The sequence below is a fragment of the Lissotriton helveticus genome, chromosome 1_1 (genome assembly GCF_964261635.1).
Source record: "Lissotriton helveticus chromosome 1_1, aLisHel1.1, whole genome shotgun sequence".
Taxonomy (NCBI): domain Eukaryota; kingdom Metazoa; phylum Chordata; class Amphibia; order Caudata; family Salamandridae; genus Lissotriton; species Lissotriton helveticus.
In genome coordinates this window covers 1734871016-1734892337 of record NC_136057.1, presented here as the reverse complement: position 1 = coordinate 1734892337, position 21322 = coordinate 1734871016, and the positions used below count along the sequence as shown (strand labels likewise).

At 43.9% G+C, this 21322-nt stretch overlaps 1 protein-coding gene across 5 annotated transcripts in view; it reads left to right on the top strand.

The window, feature by feature from the left end:
• The window catches only part of LOC144833854 (intercellular adhesion molecule 1-like), a 499750-nt gene that overhangs the window by 284753 nt on the left and 193675 nt on the right, over positions 1–21322 (top strand). For 4 of the 5 annotated variants that reach the window (XM_078689194.1, XM_078689195.1, XM_078689196.1 and 1 more), the window contains exon 4: positions 19473–19787. The exons of the other annotated variant lie outside the window; for it this stretch is intronic. In XM_078689194.1, the coding sequence (XP_078545320.1) occupies positions 19473–19787 (315 nt within the window). The remainder of the gene's footprint in view (positions 1–19472; positions 19788–21322) is intronic. 5 annotated transcript variants of the gene reach the window in all.

Below are 21322 nucleotides of genomic sequence, written 5' to 3'. Positions count from 1 at the left end.
ATTCTCATGCTAGTATGAGTACTCCCAATTTTGAAAATGTGCAATTATATACTGTTTCTAAACTCTATAATTTGTACCCAATTCAGAAATACATAGGTGTCTTTCATACAGATTTTTCCATGTATACATTTTCCAAGAAAAATTGCTCTATACCCAGTAAATAAAAAAATACCATTGCAAGTTGCTGCTCAGTTTTTGGATCTGGGTTCGTAGGGTTCTTGGTGAAACTACAAGTCCTATATATCCCCACAACCAGGAAGGTCTAACGGATGTAACGGTATATTGCTTTCCAAGAGCTGTCAAAATTGCAAAACGTTATAGGTGAAAACGTTGAGACAAAAGGCTGTTTTTTTCAACAAATTTTCAATTATTCCAATATTTAACTAAGAAACCTTCATGGATTTAGACAAATGACCTCTTTCTGAATTCAGAATTTTGTCTACTTTTCGAAAATGTATAGCTTTCCAGGATCCATTATTGCTTTCAAACTCATTTCTACCACTAACTGGAAGGAGGTGGAAAGCTCTAAAAATAGCAAAAATAGGCTATGTCCCAGAAAAATGCCAAAACTGTGTGAAAAATGTTGGTTCTCTGACAATAGACTGTCATTCCCTAAAGGCTGAGAAAATGGAGATTTCAGCCCCACAAACCCTTTTTTGATAACATTTGCAGGGAAAACCCCAGAGGCTTTCATTTGCAGCCCGTTTTTCCAATTTTTCTGAAAAAAAAAACATTTCACTATATTTTTGGTAATTTCTGGGACCCCTCGAGGGGAATCCACAAACTCTGGGCACCTTTAGAATCCACATGATGTTGGAAGAAAAGGACAAAAATTTGGCGTGGATACCTTATGTGGTCAAAAAGTTACAGGGGCCTAAGCACGCACTACCCCAAATCGCCAAAAAAAGGCTTAGCACAGGAGGGGAAAAGGCCTAGCAGCGAAGGGGTTAATTGGTTTGCAATATATCACTACAATAGGGAAATTCCCTTTTATTCTTTATAGGGTCATCTTCAACCCTTGGTTGCCCTACTAATGTTTGTCCTGATAAAGACTCGCACGGTCCAGGTCTAACTTACCGGATGACCATAAGTCGAGTGAAAACGTCGACGATATTATTCCCACCTTGGACCCATATCTGCAATATAAAAAGTGCACACAATTGACATGACTGTCTGTATCTAGTTTATTCTGATATCAGGTGTTATTAATTATTACTTTGTGGGCCAGGTTGTTTTGATACGGAAAACTGTGAGACCGTAACTACAGAATACTAATGTGAATATTTTGCCTATTTATTATCTTGAATTTCCTTCCTTTCGTTATTCACTGTACACACTTTTGATCACTGCCTTTGTGCACGCTACTTTGGGCAACCTTTTGATCCTAAATGAATGAGAAATTTTGTAGATCATCAATTATTTGATTAGAGACAATGAATTAAATATTGTACTCCTCTTTGATGTACTGTTGTTGTGGTGATATTCCTTATCGTTGGAAGTTACTTAGTTCATATAAGCGTTTGAGCGTATTCAGTAGGAACGCTCATGAACATATAACTGTATAAATATGTACTGATTGAATCGGATCATAAAGAAATAGGTTCTGGACCACTGTTTATCTTTATCGTAATATACCCAGGTCCGTATCCTTCTGGGTTGCCCCATTTCATTAATGGTTACCTTAGTGCTGCATGTCTGCGAGGGTTGTATTTGTGAAAAATATGTGATGTTTATAATTGTTGTAATATTTGTGTAAAATCTCTAATGTTTATGGTTGTTGTCTGTGTTTTAAGTGTTTAATTATTGGCTAAATCAGACTATGTCTGATAAAGAGACTTTGTCATATAGCGATGACTATATAGACAAACTCCTAACAGAGGAGGGAGGCCAGTAATACCATCACCAGTGATTTATCTTTAAACAGGAAGATATCTAGCCTAGAGAGACTAGAAAAAAAGCTAATTCGAACGCGGCTGCATGGTCACACCCTGGCCAAATACCTCCGTTCTAATGTAATCCCAATTGGGTTGCAGGTGCGTAACGAACCAGCGATCTTTTTGGAAAATCCAAAGTTTAAAGAAAACTTCAGTTTCGTGCCCAACACATGTTCAAGACATTGGATGGTGTTGGGCATTGAAACTGCAGTGGAGGAGGTAGAAAGATTGACAAAAGAAATAGCTGAATTAAGGAAAGAGATCATTGATGATAAGGCCTTGGTGAATGCCAAGGAGGCTTTAGAGAGGCTTGAAAAGACTATCAGGGAGTTTGATACATACACTCAAGGTATGAAATTGGAGAAAGTGGCCAAAGACATAAGAGCATACGATAAAAACACAACCTACCCCTACTTACAGGAGGAGTGCTATTTTGTCAGAGACCAACGAGGAGGCTTGTCAAGTAGAGGTAGAGGGGGGTATAATAGATATAATACTTTCTCAGGATCTTCTTTTGGCAGTAGTTCAGATAGCGATACAGAGCGCCCAAGTACAAGTGCTGGCGCTAGTTCCAATAACTTTGCTCAAAACTATCCAGAACAGCAAACTTTTTTAGGCGAGGACCAATGGTGGGGCCCTCCCGGGAGAGGTCGCCCCTGGGGGAGACCCAGGGGAGGCCGTTCTGTGCCGTGGAACAGAGGAATAGGGAGAGGGAAAAAGCAAACACGTTTCAAGCAGGACTCCCATGGCGACATCCAGACGAGATGCCAGCACTACAGGCGGTAGTGCATAAACCAGAGAACCATGTAATCAACATATCTGATTATCAACTATCGTCTACTGAACAGGACGTCCTTGCAAAAGGCGTATCCTTTGTGCCTATGTCGGTACCCAACAATTTCAATTTAAAAATTGAATTACAGCAATTTTTCAGAAAAATTCGCTTGAAACATTATTTTCTGAAAGTACCTCACAATCCTGTTTTTTCAGGCAGTGGACGAAGACCCCCCTCAAAGTTTAGTCCTCCTACCCACTTGTTGGACCATAAAATAATGGCATATGAGCAAGTGGTTTCACGCGATGTGGAAAATGTATTAACCAGACGTCAGTATGTCCCTTATAACATAAGTCGACAGGAGAAGGCTGCCTTACATTCCTTAAAGAATAACAATGACATCGTTATAAAGCCCGCCGATAACGGTGGGGCTATAGTGGTTCAAAGCCTTGACAAATACAAAACTGAAATACTTTCCCAATTAGCGGTAGAAGGTAATTACATCCTACTTAAGAAAGATCCCACCAAAGAGATAAGCGAGTCCATCTCTAAATTGACACAAAAAGTATTGGAAGAGGGGGTAATTACTAAACTTGAGCATCAGTTCCTCAACAACAAGCATCCGCGAATTCCGACTATTTATACCCTCCCAAAGGTGCATAAAAACCTGGAGGCCCCCCCAGCAGGCCCATTATATCGGGATGCGGGTCATTGCTGGAACCATTGTGCAAGTATGTGGATGTGTTTTTAAAACCTATTGCTATCTACACACCCACATATATAAGGGATACAATGCACAATATCCAGTTGGTTGAAGGACGCCCATATGACTGCAATAATTGTTTACTATCATTGATGGATATATCGGCATTGTATACGAACATCCCCCAGCAAGCAGCGCTAGAATGCATAGGATATGTTCTGAATAAAAGAGTCTCTCCACATAGAGTTCCGACTGAGTTTATTATCCAATTACTCTCAATTGCCATGTCAAATTTTTTTTTAATGTTTCAGGGAAAATATTACATCCAAACTAAGGAGGTGGCTATGGGGGCAAGTTTTACCCCCAATTTAGCTATCATCTTTATGAGTGAATATGAAAGTACATATATCCTGAACCAGTACAACCCATACCGAAATAACATTTTATTATGGGCTAGGTATATTGATGACGTCCTCCTTATTTGGGAAGGTAATCAAACAGGACTAACGGAATTCCATGAATGGCTCAATGGTTGCTCAAACGACATCAAATTCACGATAGATTTTGATACTACCTCAAATAATTTTTTGGATGTACAAATTAAGACAGAAGCAGGTCTCTTGTACACTAGTTTATGCAGAAAAAGCAGCAAGAGAAATACATTGCTGAGATACACGAGTCATCACCCCTGTAACCTCAGGGACAACCTGCCCTTTGGGCAATTCCTGAGGTTGCGGAGGAATTGCTTCAAAAAAGAGGATTATTTTGAAGAGTCCTCTCTGCTGATAGCCAGGCTGAGTGAATGAGGCTACCCACTACGACAACTGAAAAAGGCACGTAAACGTGCCTGGCACAATCATCGAGAACACCTGTTAAATGTGAAACCTAAAACAACTGAGAATAGACTGGTATGTGTTACAACATTTAACACACAAAGCAATGCCATAAAAAAGTGCATAAATCGGCATTGGCACCTAATCAGTGAAGAACTAGTGGGGATTGCACCTCCACTACATGCATTCCGCAAGGGCAGAAACATCAGGGAGCATGTGGTAAAATCCTTATTACCTATGAAGCAGATAGTGAACCAAACGACACTTTGGGGTTTTCCGGCGGTGGTTGGTCACACGAAATGTGATATGTGTAAGGCCTGTCCTCTGACGACAGAATGTACCACATTTAACCATAATGATCGTACATACAATTTGAAGGACCACAGCAATTGTAATACCTCAGGGGTAATATATGCCATTCTTTGCCCCTGTGGTGTGTTGTACATAGGGCAGACCATACAGAAGGTCAAATGCCGGATCCTGCAGCATATGAGTCGCATACGTTGCGGGACTACAGGAGCACCTCTGGTGGATCATTTCTCTAGGTTTGAACACTCTGAAAACAGCTTGAAGTGGTGGGTTGTAGAGAAAGTATCAGCCAACCCACGAGGGGGAGACTTGCATAATATCCATCCTTAACAGAAGGGAATGTAAATGGATATATTCCTTGGATACAGTGAATACTGGATTGAACGAATTGGAGGAAATTAACAGACAAGTGTCACTGTTGGGGGTATAGAACATCCTTTTAGGTTGCATGATATCGATTTAAGCCATCCCCATAGTGGACAAGAAACTTGGTTGACAATCATGTATTGATTACTGCTTAAATGTGTTGTTCGGTCACCCTTTAGGGAGCCATTGATTATTATACTGTTGTATGGTAACAATTATCCCTACTAATATGAACATATTCATTTGGCAAGATTCGACTAAATTGCAGGTTGTATAAATGTTTTTCTGATGTATATTATCCTTTTGGCATGTAAAATACACCACAGGGACAAATTGATAATTACACTGCTGCAAAATGACAATTTTCCCTTTGACCAAACTGGAGGTTTTGCAAAATGTGTTTTTTCTGATGTATATAATGTGTTTTTCTGATGTATATGATCTTGATGACTTGTAGATAAATTTTGTATACTTTGTGCAAACGGATGATTACTCGAGGTAAATTGAATACTCCCGTTCCCCCATGTACCTCTGTTTATTTTCGGGAATTGTTCCCAATTCAAGATGGCGCCCGCGATTTTATAACTACGGTCGGAATTTAAAATCTGACTGGTGTAGTATTGTAGGTATATTTTTGAATCGTGTATTAGCCTCATCAACTCCTTGAGATTATTAAAAAATGGGAATATAGAACCTTTATTTAATATTCAGTTTGACGAATAGTCTTTCGTCTATGTCCATTTTCCCGATCAAGTAATAGAGGGACTCAATACAGGAGTCAGGTGACACGCTCTGAAACGCGGTTACTTTCGGACCTCATTGGAACTAGGGAGTTTAGAAGCCTGCAACTACGGCAGCACGGTAAGATACTCTTTTTCGTTTTCGAAGGCTTGGTCTACTGCGTTAGTCTGGAGGCGGGATACTACGTGAACCCATTTTTAATGACACTTCTCCCTTCGATACAGCTTCCTGATCTGTGGGGGACAGGAGCGATTTTAGAATCAAGCTACTGATTCAAGGAAAATGCTCTCAATATAGTGAACATTTAAATGTTGAGCTCTTCGAGTGATAATAAGCCTGATTGGTCAATCCCTTATGGAAATCCTGTTCCACATACAGCTTCCTGATCGGATGGTACAGGGAGTGAAGTCGAGTCCAAGACACGGCTGATTGGAAGTATCTTCAGCATAGGACCCCTGATGAAATTCTGATGGATGATTTAATCATCTTTGGAAAGTTAATATTATGGACAAACTCATGTGATGGCTATGTACGCATGGCTCAATAGAATTAGTTGTCCATATTCTGCATTATTATGTTTTGCAGGAGGGAATTCCACTCGGATGACTAAGGAGGTGTACCTTGTTTGGCCATTCACCCTTGGGTAAGAACACTGCCCCTGTGGGTTTTTTAATTGGTTTGCAATATATCACTACAATAGGGTAATTCCCTTTTATTCTTTATAGGGTCATCTTCAACCCTTGGTTGCCCTACTAATGTTTGTCCTGATGAAGACTCGCACGGTCCAGGTCTAACTTACCGGATGACCATAAGTCGAGTGGAAACGTCGACGATATTATTCCCACCTTCGACCCATATCTGCAATATAAAAAGTGCACACAATTGACATGGCTGTCTGTATCTAGTTTATTCTGATATCAGGTTTTATTAATTATTACTTTGTGGGCCAGGTTGTTTTGATACGGAAAACTGTGAGACCGTAACTACAGAATACTAATGTGAATATTTTGTCTATTTATTATCTTGAATTTCCTTTCTTTCTTTATTCACTGTACACACTTTTGATCACTTCCTTTGTGCACGCTCCTTTGGGCAACCTTTTACTCCTAAATGAATGAGAAATTTTGTAGATCATCAATTATTTGATTAGAGACAATGAATTATATATTGTACTCCTCTTTGATGTACTGTTGTTGTGGTGATATTCCTTATCGTTTGAAGTTACTTAGTTCATATATGCGTTGGAGCGTATTCATTTGGAACGCTCATGAACATATAACTGTATAAATATGTACTGATTGAATCGGATCATAAAGAAATAGGTTCTGGACCGCTGTTTATCTTTATCGTAATATACCCAGGTCCGTATCCTTCTGGGTTGCCCCATTTCATTAATGGATCTCGGAATGGGGCCCAATTGTGTTCTCTCCCTTGTTGTGGGTGCCCTTGCTTTCTGACCTGCCTCTCGGATGCCCACTGCTGGCTGGATGTTGTTCTCCACACTCCAGGCATACGACCATTGGCTCCAATGCCGGTCCTTAGCGTACCTGTCTCCAACTCCATCATCCGCGCCACAACTCATTTGCTAGCTCCTGGGCCTGGAGTCTCCCACATTGAGGCCTTACAATCAACCCTGCCTAACGCCCCCTAGTTATCACTTGTTATTGGTGCTTATTGAACTGCTGGCTACCTATCTGGAGGCTCTCTCATCAAACCTGTGCCATCATGCGTTTCATCCAGCGGCAATGAGACACGTTTCTGGTTAGAGGCCTCCTACCACCATGTGCATCTCCATATATATCATGACCTAAGCCATCCATGGCCTGGTCTTTGCTGCCTCACTGGGGTGAACCAACGCCAACTCCTGGAATTTTGATCTTCCTCCACCCGCCCTGCCAGGAGATCTCTACCTTTGCCATTTCCTAGCCCCCCGAGGCTAGCTACATGACTTTCCCATACATCGCTGGTCACCGTGGGTGCTGGTGGTGGCTATCTCTGCACAATTTGCCATTCGTTCATCTGGGTCAGCCTTCCCCCTCCCCCTACTTCACTCTAAAGGCTATTGTTCATGATGATCCCAAACAGTAGCATCTCAATTTTGAGAAGCAAAAATCCACATGCCCCGCTCCATCTCCACAGATCTCGGACGTTGGCACCACCTGCGGCATTTGATCAGACCCGCTAACCAGCACAGACGCAATCATGGGCGCATTGAGAGCAGGCTTCAGGGCCATTCATGGCCAATTTGACACTCCGGCCAGGAGATTGGACACATTTGGTGAATGTCTAGACCGCCACACAAAATGGACTGGAGGCCACCAAGGGAAGAGTGTTGGACCTGGAAGATGTCATTGCACAATCCATGAAATGACTAGAACGAATGGAAAAACTGCTCAAATCAGTGGCCATGTAGAAGGAAGATCTGGAGGCGAGGGGTAGGCGCAATAATCTACTCATATTGGGGGTACCTGGATCTATCAATACTGGCAGCCTCGATCTATTTGTTGAAGGGCTGTTGACTGATCTGTTTGGCAAGCAAAACTTTACCTCAATGTTTAGGGTGGAACTGACTCATCACCCACTGGGACTGTACCCTAATCGTGGCTTCCCCCCGAGGTCTGTGATTGCCCGCCTACTGAACTTCAGGGACCGCGACATAGCCCTACGCCTTGCTCGAGAACAGGGTCCCTTACAGTGGCAGAGCTTTACCATCTTTTTGTTTCCTGAATATATCGCGGTGGTCCAAGAGGCGTGCCGTAAGTTTACAAGCGGCAAGTCTACACTTCGAAAACTAGGTTTTCGCAATGGTATGCTGTACCCGGTGCGCCTCAGGATGGAGATCAATGGTAAGCTGCATTTCTTTCACACCCCAGCTGACATTCAGGCGTTTTGCAAAGAACATTCTGCTGAACGCTCCTCTTCCCGTTGCTCCACTCTGGACATATCTCGATCTGAAAATTATTTTTCTCATGTTCACATATGGTTGTGGCATTATCTGCGCTGTCACCAGCCCAAAAAGGTAATTTACCAATATCTCTGACCAGCATGCCATGTTGTTTTCAAAGTGCAAGTGGTTTCAATTCACTGCATCTTGTTATGTTATGTTATTTTATTTTTATACAGCGCAAATCACCACTGCTCTCTAAGTGCTTCTAGAGAAAGGGCAGCTCGCTAGTGTAGCTGCGAAGGCGGAGCTTAGACAGATGTCAATGTCTCTCTAAACAGGTAGGTCTTTAAGAGCTTTCTGAAGGAGAGCAGAGCCGTTTCCTTACGCAGGTTCTCCGGTAGGTCAATCCTGATCTGTGGAAGGAGGACCGAGAACGCTCTGCCACATTTAGTCTTAAGTTTGAACCTGGAAGAGGCTAGCCTGCAGGTCTCGGAAGAACGTAGAGCCCGGCCGGGAACGTACTTTTGCACTCGGTCTTTTATGTATTTCAGTGCATCCCCATAAATGGCCTTGTGGGCTATACAAAGGCTCCTAAAGTGCACGCGCTGTTCAATGGGCAGCCAGTGCAATTTATGTAGTAGAGGGGTGGCTCGCGTTCTCCTAGGGAGACTAAAAATGAGCCTGGCCGCATCGTTTTGTACAACTTGCAATCTCCTCAGGAACTTCTGGGGGATGCCCAGATAGAGGGCATTCCCGTAGTCCAGCCGAGAAATGACAGTGGCGGAAACAATTGATTGTAATGCAGAAGTACAGAGGAGAGGAACAAGTCTCCGTAGTTGCCTAAGTAAGCCTGTGCAGATGCCTACCACCGAAGTAACCTGGCAGGACATAGACAGATCCGAGTCAATTTTCAGGCCCAGGCTTTTTACTACTGGCACTGGGATTGGAACCACACCCAACTCCGGAGGCCAAAAAAGATCACACCAAGGGCTATTTTGAGCTGGAACAACAAGCAGCACGGTTTTATCCGGGTTGACTTTCAAAGAATTGGCTGCCATCCAGTTAACAGTAAACCTGAGTAGATTTTTCACTGATTCTTGAACCTGGCTGGTGTTGTCAAGTTGGACCAGGAGTTGGGTGTCATCAGCGTAATTTAAGACCTGGCAGTCTCTGCGTGTGAGAGCCTCCACCAAGGGCTGCAAATAGTTATTAAAACGCAGTGGAGACAATGCAGAACCCTGGGGGACTCCACAGGTCAGGGAGCCCATGTTCGACAACTGCTCACCCATTTGAACTCTCTGAGTGCGATCAGTCAGGAAGGATCTCAGCCATTGAAGTGCTTGCCCCTTTATGCCCAGATTCGACAAACGGTTCTGCAGAATTTTATGGCTTACCGTGTCGAATGCTGCTGACAGATCTAATAAAATCAGAGCACTCAGATGTTTGTTATCGGCCCTAACTCTAAGCTCGTCCAGGACGGACACTATCACCAGCTCTGTGCTATGGTGTGTCCTAAAGCCCACCTGTCTAGAGTGGAGCAGATGGTGGTCATCTAAGTATTTTGCGAGTGTTTTCAAGACGTGTTGTTCCAATATTTTTCCTAGAAAGGGGAGCTGTGAAATGGGCCTGTAGTTTTTTAAGGCTGTCGGGTCAGCCCCTGGTTTTTTTAATAGGGGGGTGACCCATGCTTCCTTCAAGTTGGTTGCTAAGTAGCCCAGATCTAAAGACTCATTGAATAATCCCAGGGCCTGCCTTTCCAGACCCGGAAGAGCCATTTGGAAAATCCCCGGAAGACAGGGGTCCATTCGAGAGCCTGATTTAATCTGTTTTGCTACTGCAGCCAGGGTGGCAGAATCAAACCTTGGAAAACTAGCCAACTGGCTACTAGGGCAAGGAGGGCAAGTCTGATCCAGAGACCTGGAGTCGATGGGGTTTGTGGTAATTTCTGAGACAATGTCCAAAACGTTTTGGAGAAAGAAATCCTGGAATCCATTGCAGGTCGGAAGAGCGATTGTGGGCATATTTTCCCCTTTTTGGTTCAGTTCCCTGAGAATGGCAATGATCTCTTTTTGTTTATTTCCTGCCAAAGTAATCCTTGCCTCGTAAAATGCCGCCTTCTTACCTAGGATAGCTGATTTATACGTAGCAAGGAGGGCTTCATAGGTTTTTAATTCTGTTGGTTCATAATTAAGTCTCCATCTCCTCTCAGCTTGACGTAGAAGTTGCTTTTTTACCCTTAGTGTCTCATCAAACCATGGGGCCCCTTTCCCTTTGTCTCTAACCCTTTCTTTCCGTTCAGGTGCAAGTGAAACAATGGCCTATTGTAACCGGGAGAATAGGGCTGCACTTTTGTGGTCTAGGTTGTCCTCACTCACCACAGGGACATGAATTGAGTGGAGCCGAGTAACTAAAGAATCTGCATCAACATTTTTCCACAATCTGACCTTCCTCCACAACGGTGGAGGTCGCAAGAGTGGGCTGTCACTAGGGACCCAACATCTTAACAGGCACAGGGACTGATATCGGTTATCTGTGCCCGCGCTTGTGAAGACCAGATAAGGTCTAAAATATGACCTTTAATGTGGGTAGGGCTATTCACCAGTTACAACATATCCATAGAGCTCATATTCAACTCAAATAGAGCTTCCACAGGTTCTCTTTGCGTCTTGTCCCAATGATAGTTAAACTCCCCCACTACTATGAGGTGTTTATATCTGGAACATAGATCAGTTATAAGCTCCAGAAAACCATCATTGAAATCAGGGGTGGATCTAGGGGGCCGATACACTACCATCAGCATCAGGCAGGAGGATTTCAAGGAAATTTTTATCCCCAAAACGTCCGCACTGTCACAATTTTCCGCAAGTATTTTAGTGACCATAAGGCTCAATCTTGCGCACTGTGGATGAGCATTAGACGTCACAACCTTTAACAGAGGGATCAAGTGTGCCACTCTAGGTTTTTGTATGGATGTCCACGGACCACACTTCAATCTTATAGGAATGCGCAACCGACAATGTAAATCCCGCCTTCCAATCCAAACACTACTCCTATAATGCATGGGTGTCTGTCGTCGGGTTGCACCCCCACAAGTTGTACACACGATTTATGCTAATTGTATGGTTATTTGATGTTTTTGGGGGGTGGATTCTAGAGGTTGGTACTGGGCCCTGTTGTGCCTGGTTTGGCGTTCTTGGTAACGGTCACAATATTCCTCATTGTTTTCTTCAGTCCCAGTCTACACATAGTGGCTGCTCTCTATCCTTCTTTTCCAGCTCCAGTTGTCATACCTGATGGTCCGTACACATCCTCCTGAGTCCAACTACCTCCCTCTCACCCTCATGTCTTATGTCTTAGGAATATCAGGGGTCTTAATGATCGCAGCCAAGTCAAACAGGTCTTACAATATCTTACCCGTCATGTTGTGCACATTATTTTTCTTCAAGAAAGGCACCGTCCGCATATGCATCCCCTTGGGGTACACACAGTTTCCTTCCCAAAGACAGTTCCTACTCTAGCGGGCTTTGTACTCTTGTTTACAAGAGTGTACTGTTCAAACACATCACCACAATTGCAGATGATGCCGACCGGCATGTCCTAGTCTCTGGTACTCTAGGGGGGGCACTCTAGTGTTTTGGCAAATATTTACGCTCCTAATGTAAATTCTCTGAGTCTTTTCAGTCCCTTTCCACCCAATTTGGATGGCTGGATATTGACCACCTTATTATAGCAGGAGACTTCAATGTCCTAATGGACCCCACTACTGACACCACCATGCCAACACTCACCACCAAACCTAGATCACTCTGAGTTGTACATGAAATTAGTGATACATACATATTCCTCGGTTCCAGGTGCCTGAAGACCTGGGGTTCAGACACTACTTAGCCCCACACAACACTTGGTAATGCATTCACTATTGCCTTATATCCGCCAGACTTAGCCCATGGTTGCATTCCACACAACATCTCTCTCTTTTACCCTATCCAATCACTCTCTTGGTTCTTTTTAGCATTCCTTTCGGTGGCGATTGGGATAGACGGTGATGGATCAAGCCCTGATCTGTTGACTGGGTAGGAGTGTTCTGATTAACTCAGATACTCTGTCCATCACCACCCCCTTTTTGAATCGTTTTGGCCACCACAAGTGTGGAAGGGTATGCTCAGATGTGAGTCCCTTGCTCACTGCACCATCAGGATTCAAGCAAGCCGGGCCGAAGACGGCTGTAATGCCAGAAACCGGTCCCCGGAAGCTTGTTTCCTATCCAGTGAAGAATTGGCTTGGTAGTTTGGTCTGCCCTGTTCCCATGATGCACTGGGCCTGGGACAGACTAATTTGCATGTAGCCAGGTTCTGAACTGGGATGGTGCAGTGAGCTAAAAAAACGGTGATGGATCAAGCCCTGATCTGTTGACTGGGTAGGAGTGTTCTGATTAACTCAGATACTCTGTCCATCACCACCCCCTTTTTGAATCGTTTTGGCCACCACAAGTGTGGAAGGATATGCTCAGATGTGAGTCCCTTGCTCACTGCACCATCAGGATTCAAGCAAGCCGGGCCGAAGACGGCTGTAATGCCAGAAACCGGTCCCCGGAAGCTTGTTTCCTATCCAGTGAAGAATTGGCTTGGTAGTTTGGTCTGCCCTGTTCCCATGATGCACTGGGCCAGGGACAGACTAATTTGCATGTAGCCAGGTTCTGAACTGGGATGGTGCAGTGAGCTAAAAAACGGTGATGGATCAAGCCCTGATCTGTTGACTGGGTAGGAGTGTTCTGATTAACTCAGATACTCTGTCCATCACCACCCCCTTTTTGAATCGTTTTGGGATAGACAGTAGCATTTTCCCACTTTCGTGCTACAGGACTAATTGTTTTATTCAGAGCTGCGTACTGCAGTTCTGTAATATTTAAGGCTTACTGAGGGCATGGTGGCCTCCCAGGCCACCCTTTGGGAGGCTTTCAAGGCCAATATCAGGGGCGTTTTCATCTCTAAGCACTCTGGGGTGCTCAAGGATATCTCTGGGGTGCTCAAGGATATGCGCAGGGGGTTCAAACGCCTTGAGGGTTAACTGACTGATCTGGATCTTCGAACTGCATTTAGCAAAGACAAACCTTGCCCAAGAACCTTCCCTACTGACTGAGTATAGAGAATTTGGCTGAGAGAGATCATCTACCCGAGTAAACATGCTTGCTCATGCAGGTATGGTGAGTGTGAATGCCCTGGTGTACTTTAGCCCTTTTCCTTCGCCCCAGAGGGGGAACTCCTACATCACTGAGAGTAGAAGGGGCATGCATGTTTCCGCTAACAAGTGTATCCTGGACTCACTACTCCAGTACTACATCTGTCTTTTTACTACCAATTTATCTTGGGATACCATGGCCAAAGTGGTGTACCTTGATAATCACAGAGCCATTTCCCGAAATGAGAGGTACCTGTCAGGGATGCCCACTTTCACCACTGCTATTCATTACAGCAATGGACCCTACGGTCCATCATCTACACATTCACCACCTACATGCGGTTTTCAATTAAAAAATGGCCCTCAACTCATCTTCCTCTACGCAGATGAAATCTTATTTGTTATCCATTTCCCAGAGGAGGCCGTAACTCCAATTCTGCACAAACTGATGTGATTTGGGATCCACTCTGGGCTTCGGATCAATTGGTCCAAGTCTGAACTTTTTCCCTTCACCCCTACCACAAAGCAGACATTGGGTGAGTACCCACTACTTGGTGTGATGGACTGGTTAAATATCTCAGCATCATACTCCATCCTGACAGGGAGTAGGTGGCGTGACTGAACTAAGGTCCCACAATTGATTTACTATCGACTCAAATTGATGAGTGGATTTGGCTACCTCTTTCATTAGCAGGCAGGATTGCGATTATACAAATGGTGATCCTGTCCCACTTCCTATACTTGTTCCTTAACATTCCCATGCCACATACAAATTTGTTCTTTTTAACACTTCAAGGCCTACTCCTTAAACTTTTCTGGGCCGGTCGGCATCCGCATGTCAAAACACATTGGTGCTCCCTTATAAGTGGGGCAGGTTTGACGTGCCTCATTTTCAGCTATATTATTTGGCTGCACTGTGCCAATATACCCACCATTGGCATCATGCTAATGCCAGATTACTATACATCAAACCCGAGATGGAGCTTTCTGCACCCACTCCTCTAGCGTCCATTCTACCAAAAGGGATTTCTTTGAAGCGCAAGAATGTTCAAACACAATCCACCAACTGCTGGGCATGGAGCAAACTCCCATGACATTTAGGTGGGACCCTTCTTCACTGGCCTTGACACTGGCAGACAGCCCCTGACTGCCCATTACCTGTGAAACATTAGAAAAGTGTACCCTGTCTCAACATGGTCTGCACACCTTTGGGGATCTATTCCTGGAGGGGCATATGCTAACGCACTCCACGGACCTGCGCTTCAATGACGCCACAATCATGGACCATTTTATTATGCACCGCATCCACAACATCCTGTGGGCTACACCACCCCTAGCTCAAGACGAGTTCCCCTCTAACATTAGTGATCAGTGATTCAGATGGAGTGAGACTAGTGTCCAGACTTTATCGAGCTTGTGTTGCGTTGGTCCCATTACATGATGCAAAACTCAGATAGACTTGGGAACGGGAACTCGGTAGGCCCCTTTTAGATAAGATGTGGGCTGCATGTTGTGCACAAACCTGAATGGTGTCGCCCAATCATTGTCACAAACTTCTGTTCTGTGCTTTAAGTTCTTGTGACGCACATGCATTACTCCAGCTAATCAAAGCAAGTATGATAAAACACACTCCTCCAGTTTTACGAAATGCCTTCTTCCAAGAGCGTACTTTCTCGACATGGTTTGGTCCTGTAGATTTGTGCAACTTACTGGGGTGAGATCTTCTCCAAGTTAACGCAAATGCGGAAGATTGACCTGGAAATAGAACTGCTACTCACCCTTTTGGGCTATGTTTCAGACATTCCCAAAAACATGGTGTAGGTGGGTGGGCACTACACTGGGGTAGGTAACATCCCTGTCGCTGCCACCTGGCTCCCCAGCAGGGCGTACTGCAACACTACCAGTGAGATATATGCAACTCTCCCAACTCCAACCTCTGGATCAAAAGTTAATGGCAACCCCTATGAGAATATTTACTAGCAAATGCAGATCAGTCCCAGGGAGTCAGCTGAGCTTTATCCACCCACCCACTGTCACCCAATGATATGCTATTTGGTAGTCAGCCCTGAGCTTCTTCACTGATCACCACTACACATACACCAAGCCCAGGTAGGATTGGAGAGACTGTTCTACATGATCCACTGTCCCTCTCTCACCATCAGTCCACCTCCCCTTCATCACTCTTCCCCCACTAATCACCACTATTTACTGGAGAGTAATTTGAAACTCTCTTGATTCTTATGCCCTATCCCCCCACTAAGATAATCTAACCCAAACAAACTTTCTATTCCTTTAGAGCAAAAAAGTTAACCTTTTTGGTTTGTCTGTTCTTGCAACGTTTCCCTACCTATTGCAAATTTGAGGGCATATGGCGAATGCAATTTATCATTCCTTGACGATTACCTATATTTATGCTAATTGTACTTACCTCCTTGTTCTCATTGCTCTCTACAATGCTGCTAATCTTCCTAAGGAGGGAAAGCGGCTTGTTTCCTTCCCAGTGTAAGAATTGGCTTTTGTAGTCTGGTCTGCCCTGTTCCCATAATGCACTGGGCCAGGGACAGACTAATTTGCATACAGCCAGGTTCTGAAACTGGGATGGTGCAATGAGCTAAAAAACGGTGTTGGATCTAGCCCTGATCTCTTGACTGGGTGAGAGTACTCTGCTTAATTCAGAGACTCTGTCCATCACCACCCCTTGTTGTAAATAATTATATTATCATGCCCTACTAAGGCACGGGACCTTCATTACACATACTCATACCCTCCCCTTAAGAGTAGATGAGGATCCCCTGGTCCTGAAGAAATGCCAATATCCAACTCGATGATTTAGGGTATGAAATATGTCGACCACCTTCATCCCACACACATCTCCCTGAGCTCAAGCGGGTATAATTTCCCCTCTTTTGCCATGACTCTTTAGTTGGTTGTTTTTATTCATAGAATAGGAACCCAACAAATGGGAGTCCCATACCTATTTTTAACCACACTTTCCTCCTACCATCGTGGCTCACTACACATACGTCCCACCACCACCTTTCAGCTTCACGTCGGCAACCAGAGAAGATCTCTGGCAAAGAGCCCCCCTTCGGGGCCCATTGAGCATTGCAGCACTGGCCCAACAAGGAGCTGCCAGATGATGAAGCATGATACCCTTCGGGATGTGTGCGGGCTCTTGCTCCTAACTGTAGCTACTCCCCTTTTCTTTTCCTTGCGAACACCTGGTATCTTCAACTAGACCCTCCCTCCTCAGGAACTGCATACTCTTACTTTTGTCATCTCTACAATGCTGCACCATGGTACATTGGGATGTACATTTATTCCGTACATGTGTGTTCATGTATGCTCATTCTCACTGTTCACACATACTACACTTGTGTGCCCTGCCATGTCGATTTCTTTGAAAACCATCAAAACCGTTTGAAAACAAAATAACATGCTATCTCATGGACCCGTTGCACATTAGAGCGAGACACACAGGCGGGAGTCAACAGGAGCTCAGCGTAGGGCTATTGCTGTAAAGTTGTCTCTCATGTATTTTAATACAAGAACTCACATGGACGCAAACGAATAAACCTAAACAGCCAATAGCATTAGTCATGAGATGAACACTCCCCAGGGTGGAGTCAAAACATGCCTGAAAAATCTCAAGCCACTGGCTGAAAGAGTCTGATCAGTGAAAGTCAATAGTTGTAAAGGTTGAACCCAAAGCCCACTCTATGCAATACATCTGTTTGAAAGCTGCAGTATCCAAAGTCATACCTAAAAACAGGACACTTCAGAGAAGAGAATACTTGGGGGCAGATTTACAAGGAACTGACGCATCTGCTTAGATGACTCAGCTTCCTTGCGTCACCTTCAAATGTCCTTGCAACGCCATGGATGTGCTGTATTTACAGTACAGTGCACCATAGCGCAAGGAATTACAGATGCGTTCGAAATACGGACGCATCTGTAGGAGGAAAAGTGACGCATTGTTGGAGTTTGTCACAAAAGTGATGCAACTCCAGCAATGCGCCAGAAAACATAGGTATGTCCCATGTAAAATGCCCTGCGTCAATCCTTACGCCTGGTCTGAGCAGGCGTGGGGATTTTGACGCAGTGAAGGCGTAAGGTGACGCAGTAATATAACTATACAGATAAGGCACCCGCCTAGAAAAAAATATAACTGAAAGATCAGGGTAAAGGGGGAAAAAACAACAATAAGAACTATCCTAGGATAATAACCCTCTGGACCTAAATTTCATTTACAAGTGGCTAGATAAGCTCACATATGGGGCACACCACAAGACGCTCCACTACACATGAAACCAGAATTTCATTTATACATGTTTATTTTAAAGATTTGTATTTTTTTAGAAAAGTATTTTCATTATGTATTTTTTACACATCAGTAAAGCAATTCGCAAATTCATAGTACATTTTCTACACAGGTACAAGGAAAAATTGATTAACACGGTGCATGGAAAAATTGATTAGCACTGTGCAATATATGCTATTCTTGTAAACCGACGCAAATTATACATTATTTACAAAAATCAGTTGTGTAAAAACATCCAGGCTCACAAACACCCTCATACATACATGCCTCTTAGTCTAACTGCTCCATACGCATCACTTACACTCACTACAAACATACTACGCACCCCAGTACCGCGCTACATACACAGATGAAACCATAGGGGTGAGACACTCAACCCTCCGATGCTGTGCTGAGAAATGGGGTGTGACACACAAACTGGTAAGGTCACGCCGTGAAATCTTGTAAATTTCACTGCGTCAGTTCTACGTGGCTTTTTGCATGGGAACGCCCACCCTGCATACATTATACCTGGTGCAGGTATAATGTGACGCAGGGCTTTACAAAGTGACACATCTCCCTAGATTCGTCACGTTGTAAATGGGCCGCAACTTTTATGCCGCCGCTGCATCACAAAAGTGACGCAACAGCAGCGCAAAAGTGATGCAAGGGGCTTGTAAATCTGCCCCTTGTACTTTTTCTGTGCAGGCCTGAAAAGTGCTAAGTGGCAGATTTACAAAAAAGTGACGCATCTGTAAAGATGCGTCACTTTCCCTGCGCCACCCTGAGAAATCCTTGTGCCACTATGGATGCGCCGTATTTACAATATGGCGTACTATGTCGCAAGGATTGACAGACGCGTCAGAAATTCTGATGCATCTGTTGACGCAAAAGTCACGCATTGCTGGGGTCGTGTCGCAAGCATGATGCAACTCCAGCAATGCAGGAGGAGGCCTATCCTCATTGTGCTGCGTAACTCCTTACGTCTGCTTTAAGCAGGCGTAAGAATTTGACGCAGGGGCATCCTAGAAGAGGCGCAGTGAAATCTTGTAGATTTCACTGCGTCACATCTACAAGGCTTTTTTGCTTTGGAACTCCCACCATGCATACATTATACCTGACGCAGGTATTATGTGACGTAGGGCTTTACAATGTGACGCATCTCCCTAGATGTGTCACATTGTAAATGGGCTGCATTTTTCCGCTGCTGCATCACAAAAAGTGACGCAACAGCGACGTAAAAGTGACGCAAGGTGCTTGTAAATCTGCCCCTATGTTTTGACAATGTCACGGTTCGGGGTCTGTTTATTTGTTTTTTACATTCCTATGATAAATGTGAATAAAAGTACATTTAAAAAATAAAATTGCAAAGTTATTGTTAGTTTGTGCTATGACACCTTCCCTTGCTTACAAAGGTAAAATGTGTTTTGTTTTCTGACCCTCTAGTGCCTCCTGAGGATGTAAGGATTAACATTCCCCAGCTAATGGAGGTGAGCCAGTCCTATGAACTCACATGTGATGTAAAAAACATTGCGCCGAAGCGAAATCTCGTCGTGCTCATCAAACGAGGAAATGAGACGCTGCATAGAGAGCTGTATGCAAGTGACCACACCAACGGAAGCACCAGTGTCACAGTATCCTATCACATCACGGCACAGAGAGAGGACCACGAGGCCGAGTACACCTGCCTGGCTCAGCTCGACCTGAGGCCCAACGGGAAGCTCTTCGAGAGGTCCTCAAATACAATAGTCCGTGTTATTAGTAAGTGAACAAAACCCATGTGACTGCAAAATGAGTGACAGTAGGCCTCACCTTCAAACACCAGCTCAAATTAAGCACCAGTGTAGAATCGTTGTGGCCTGTGCTGTGGATCAAATATACAAAATGTAGTAGTGGGTCAAACAGATAACATGAATTAACTACGTGTCTCTGAACAAGAACTAGACTCCATACAAAGTGATATGAATGGATACTGTGAAAATGTGGTATTCCTTCTGTGTGAAAAAAATACCCATCAGTTGTCGATTGGTACCGCCCTGTTCATCATTTGGGAGCCTTCACATCCAGAAGGTATGAGTTGTTATTTTATCCACTGGGGATAGGAAAGATGTAGATAGCCTATCCAACCAATGAGGCCCAGTGTGTACTATGGTGTACCTCGGTATAGAGTAACAACTGTTGAGCAGTGCATAAGAGTGGTGGTGTGAAAAAGTACTGAGTGTTGCTAAAATTGGATAGTGAAGAGGGAAAAGAACACTTTAATGAGACACCTCTTGACTCCCAAGTAAAGATAAAAGAGAGTAACAAGGCAGTGGTTTTAACAAATAACTACTTCTTAATTCATAAGGTCGACATGTTTCTGCAGACTATGTAGATCACAAGAGGTATCCTGCTGCTTCATCAGGACCATTGTCACTACTGCTCTGAGTGCTCGTGAAAAAATTAAATAGATATTTTCACCTGGGTATTGTGTATCATCATTCTCCTGGCTTGTTTCGTAATCCCAGGACGGTAGATGAACAGGAGACACATAGACAAACACGTAGAAAAACACACAACCAACAATTCTTATACGTTTGGTTAGGATTCATATTGTAATCCAAATTAGAGATAAACTTTTTTTAATATTCTCTGATGCATATAGAATTGCATAAATACTCTCTGTAGTAGGTCGAGTATAGACTCTCACTTACCTAGATGGCAGGAGAGAAAAGCTCCACCTCACCTGGCCACAGCGCAGGTAAATGGAGCACCGCTCTAGAGGACAAGAACATCATAAAATGAGGGTATTAAAATGACCAATCAGTTACCATATAGTGCTACTCATAGCACGAAATTAGCAAATCAAATGTTGTAATGTTTGATCTTCCATTGAAAAGCTCATTCAGCGTGAAAAACCGGGGTTTTTTTTGGGTATATATTCGCTGGTATCAACCCATTATCAAGCGTTTTTAAAAAAAAGATAACTCTGAGTCAAACAACACTCACACATAAATTTAGCTGTATGGTAGCGAAGTGACTCTAAGGTCTTATAATCTTCCATACATAATGCTTGATGAATTAGTATGCAAAGGATTGGCAGTTTTAGACTATTTTCGAGTACGCCAGTCCCGCCCATTCGCTCTCTGTCGGGACATTGCCATCCCTCTTGGAGGAGACTAGAATATGCAATGCTACTCGTACATGCAGTCTACATAAAAACGGTGGCTCCAAGTAAATAAGTAGCTATATGCCATGTATCTCGTCAGATTTAGTACAGCGGAAAGGCATAAGGAGCACCGAGGCTCAATGATATC